Below are 2,888 nucleotides of genomic sequence, written 5' to 3'. Positions count from 1 at the left end.
AGCCCACTCAACAACTTTTACCACAGCCTTAGAGGCAGTACCAATACAAATGTGATGAGAACAGTTATCTATTAGTTTGCTCTGAAAGGCAGCCATCAGAATTCTTTTTCAATATGCATTTTAAAATTAAATAATATGTACTAGCATTTCCTCTCTCCTTCACAAGGAGAGAGAAAAATAAGCCAAGATTAGCAACAGGTCATTGTGTTGCTGTTCTGAGCAAAACCATTACTTGCTTTGGTGGAAAGTAAAGGCTTTCGATAATTTACCATGTATCTATTTTCTTACATTAAGCTTCAAAAATAGTGGCTCCTCTTTCTCAACTCTGTCTTTGTGGTAGCAACAGTGGGGAGCATGGTTCAGCAGCTCTTTGTCCGTGCCCAGGAGCTACACACCCTTGAGGTGACTGGCCAGGAGGCAGCTGCCCAAATCAAGGCACATGTAGCCTCACTGAAGGGCACTGCCTGGGAAGATCAACCTGTGCTCCTGGCAGGCACACCCCTAGAGGATGAGACCACCCTGGGCAAGTACGGTGTGGAGGCCCTGATCACCCTGGAAGTAGCCGACCACATGCTTAGAGGGAAAGTCCATGTTTCTCTGGCCCATTCTGGGAAAGTGAGAGGTCAGACTCTCAAGGTGGCCAAATGGAGGAGGAGGAGGAGGAGGATGGGGAGAAGGAATAAGAAGAGGAAGAGGAAGAAGAGGAACAGGAAGAGGAAGAAAAAAGAAGAAGAAGAAGAAGAAGAAGAAGAAGAAGAAGAAGAAGAAGAAGAAGAAGAAGAAGAAGAAGAAGAAGAAGAAGAAGAAGAGGAGGAAGGGGAGGAGGAGGAGGAGGAGGAGGAAGGAGAAGAAGAAAAAGAAGAAGAAGATGACAGGCAGGGTTAAGTGGTGGATTCAGTACAACCAGCGCTTTGTCAATATTGTGCCCACCTTTGGCAAGAAGAAGGTCCCCAATCCAACTCTTAAGTCCTTTGTAATTCTGGATTTCTCTAATAAAAAAGCCACTTAGCTCAAAAAAATAAATAAAATAAATTTAAAAATAAAAATAGACGGTCACTAGTCACCATAAACAATGCTTATAATCCTGAATTGAAATAATATGTCTAAGAGGAAAGGAAAGAAAGGAGAAAGTTTAGTAAATCATTCAACTACCTTTTCTTATTCATAGAATATTCTCAACCAATTAATAAGCAATTACATTCACATCAGCTGAGATGCCCAAGGAAAGAGCCATCTGATGCATTTATTAAATTAACTCAACACTCTCTGAGCTGATATCAACTGAGAAAAAATACAAGGAATAAAATAAGAAGAAAACTTGGAAAGATTTTAGGGACCTACTTCCCTGAGCTCTAAATGATATCTACAGTAAAGGAGAGAGAGTAGAAAGGGCAGGTTAAATTCAAAGAAGATAGGAAGACAAAGGTTGCTATGGGTATTCTGAAAGGAACTTTGAGTAATATCTGGCAAATTCCACAAAAACAACATAGAAATTAGTCTGCAATTTCATCAGGAAATTCTTTTAACTCTTTCACAGAGTTCTAAAATTTTACCTACATATACTTAGGAATAAGATTGTTAGAACATTTTGTGCTGACGTCTATAGCAATTTCATTCTCTGCAGGCTCTCGGTAATTTTAGATCTCAAATACACCTTGTAAGAAGTTCACAAAACATAGAAAAAAATGTTCATCATAGATTCCTAGAGTATCACGTTTCTTAACCCTTGTCCAGACTAACTCCTTTATTATTTATCAAATATGTATACATGTTTACCTCAGGTACAGTTCCAGATGCTTTATGCATATTATTTAATTCTTCCAACAACCCTCTGAGGCAAGTGCAGAGGTCAATTTGCCCAAAGTCGTAATAGTGAAACTGGGATCCAAATCCAGGCCATTTGGCTCCAGCATCCGTGTGCCTGACCACTAAACTATGTTCTCGCTACCTGAATAAAGGAATTAATGAAAAATGAAGACACATGAATGTCTTACCTAGAAGTTTGCTTCATCATTTATCTTCTTCATGCACCTGTGCATTGCCTTTTGTACATATTGAGGTTCTCTCTTTCAGAAGGCAAGTCTTCAAGGTGCAATTCTCCTGTCAAACTTCTAGAAAGAATACCCACACTCTGCACTCCCATTTCTGTACTAGCTATTTATTCCATAAACTTTACGCAGTTGGGTTCCCCACCCCTTCCAGCTTCTCTATAACACTGCTGTCTTGACAGGTCTCTGAACTGCCATATCCAATGGTCTGCTTCTCAGGCTCATGTATCTCTGACTATCAGCTCCTTCCTAGATCCTTTTATTCCTTTGTTTCCTGCTATCTTCTTTCTCCAACTTCTTCTTGAATGCATTCCTCTGTTTTTTGCTGGTTGACCCTGACTCTGTTTCTCGCTGGTGGATCCTGACGCTTCTCAGGATCTAGGCTTGGTCTCTCTCTCATTCTCTTTCTCACTCCAGGTATGTATTTTTAAAAAACCTTCTCCAATCCTTCAGTAGCTTCCATTCTTTACTCTAGTTTCTGAAGTCTGGCTGGCCCCAGAACCTAACTTGTCATCACTGTGAGAGTGGGTCTATCTCTTCAGGAAGAAAGTCACATTAACTCACATTAACCAACCTCATAAGACTAATATATAAGAATGACAAAATATTCACTTATAATAAAAAGTAGATGTCAAAGGACCTCTATCCATAGCGTTACACACGGAGCTAAATTATGATCAATATACCAGTCTGTTAATTTAAAACAAGTAGTATTAATCACACACACAAAATAATAACAGACACAGAATTCTTTATTAAGTGCATTTTTTTCATAGACACTCCAGGTGGAAGCTAAATTATAATCAGAAGACTGGCAGGTTAGTATGGAAAAGAAAAGAG

General features: G+C 39.4%; 1 protein-coding gene across 1 annotated transcript; it reads left to right on the top strand.

Moving 5' to 3' along the window:
* The first annotated feature begins 324 nt into the window (after positions 1–324).
* On the top strand, positions 325–1,203 carry LOC134733320 (ubiquitin-like FUBI-ribosomal protein eS30 fusion protein). The gene is made up of 2 exons (XM_063622310.1): positions 325–639; positions 845–1,203. Exons 1-2 carry the CDS (start codon positions 355–357, stop codon positions 1,007–1,009), a joined length of 450 nt encoding a protein of 149 aa, XP_063478380.1. The 5' UTR covers positions 325–354; the 3' UTR covers positions 1,010–1,203.
* The last annotated feature ends 1,685 nt before the right edge of the window (positions 1,204–2,888 follow it).

This window comes from Symphalangus syndactylus, chromosome 17 (genome assembly GCF_028878055.3).
Source record: "Symphalangus syndactylus isolate Jambi chromosome 17, NHGRI_mSymSyn1-v2.1_pri, whole genome shotgun sequence".
Classification (NCBI taxonomy): Eukaryota; Metazoa; Chordata; class Mammalia; order Primates; family Hylobatidae; genus Symphalangus; species Symphalangus syndactylus.
Note: the sequence above shows the minus strand (reverse complement) of the source record. Positions and strands in the feature narration are given on the sequence as shown.

Bases quoted from the DNA above. Each gene is read 5' to 3' on its own strand.
- LOC134733320 (XM_063622310.1), top strand. From the start codon at position 355: ATGGTTCAGCAGCTCTTTGTCCGTGCCCAGGAGCTACACACCCTTGAG. The intron at 640-844 runs GCCAAATGGAGG...AGGAGGAGGAAG, and splicing joins GAGGTCAGACTCTCAAGGTG to GAGAAGAAGAAAAAGAAGAA.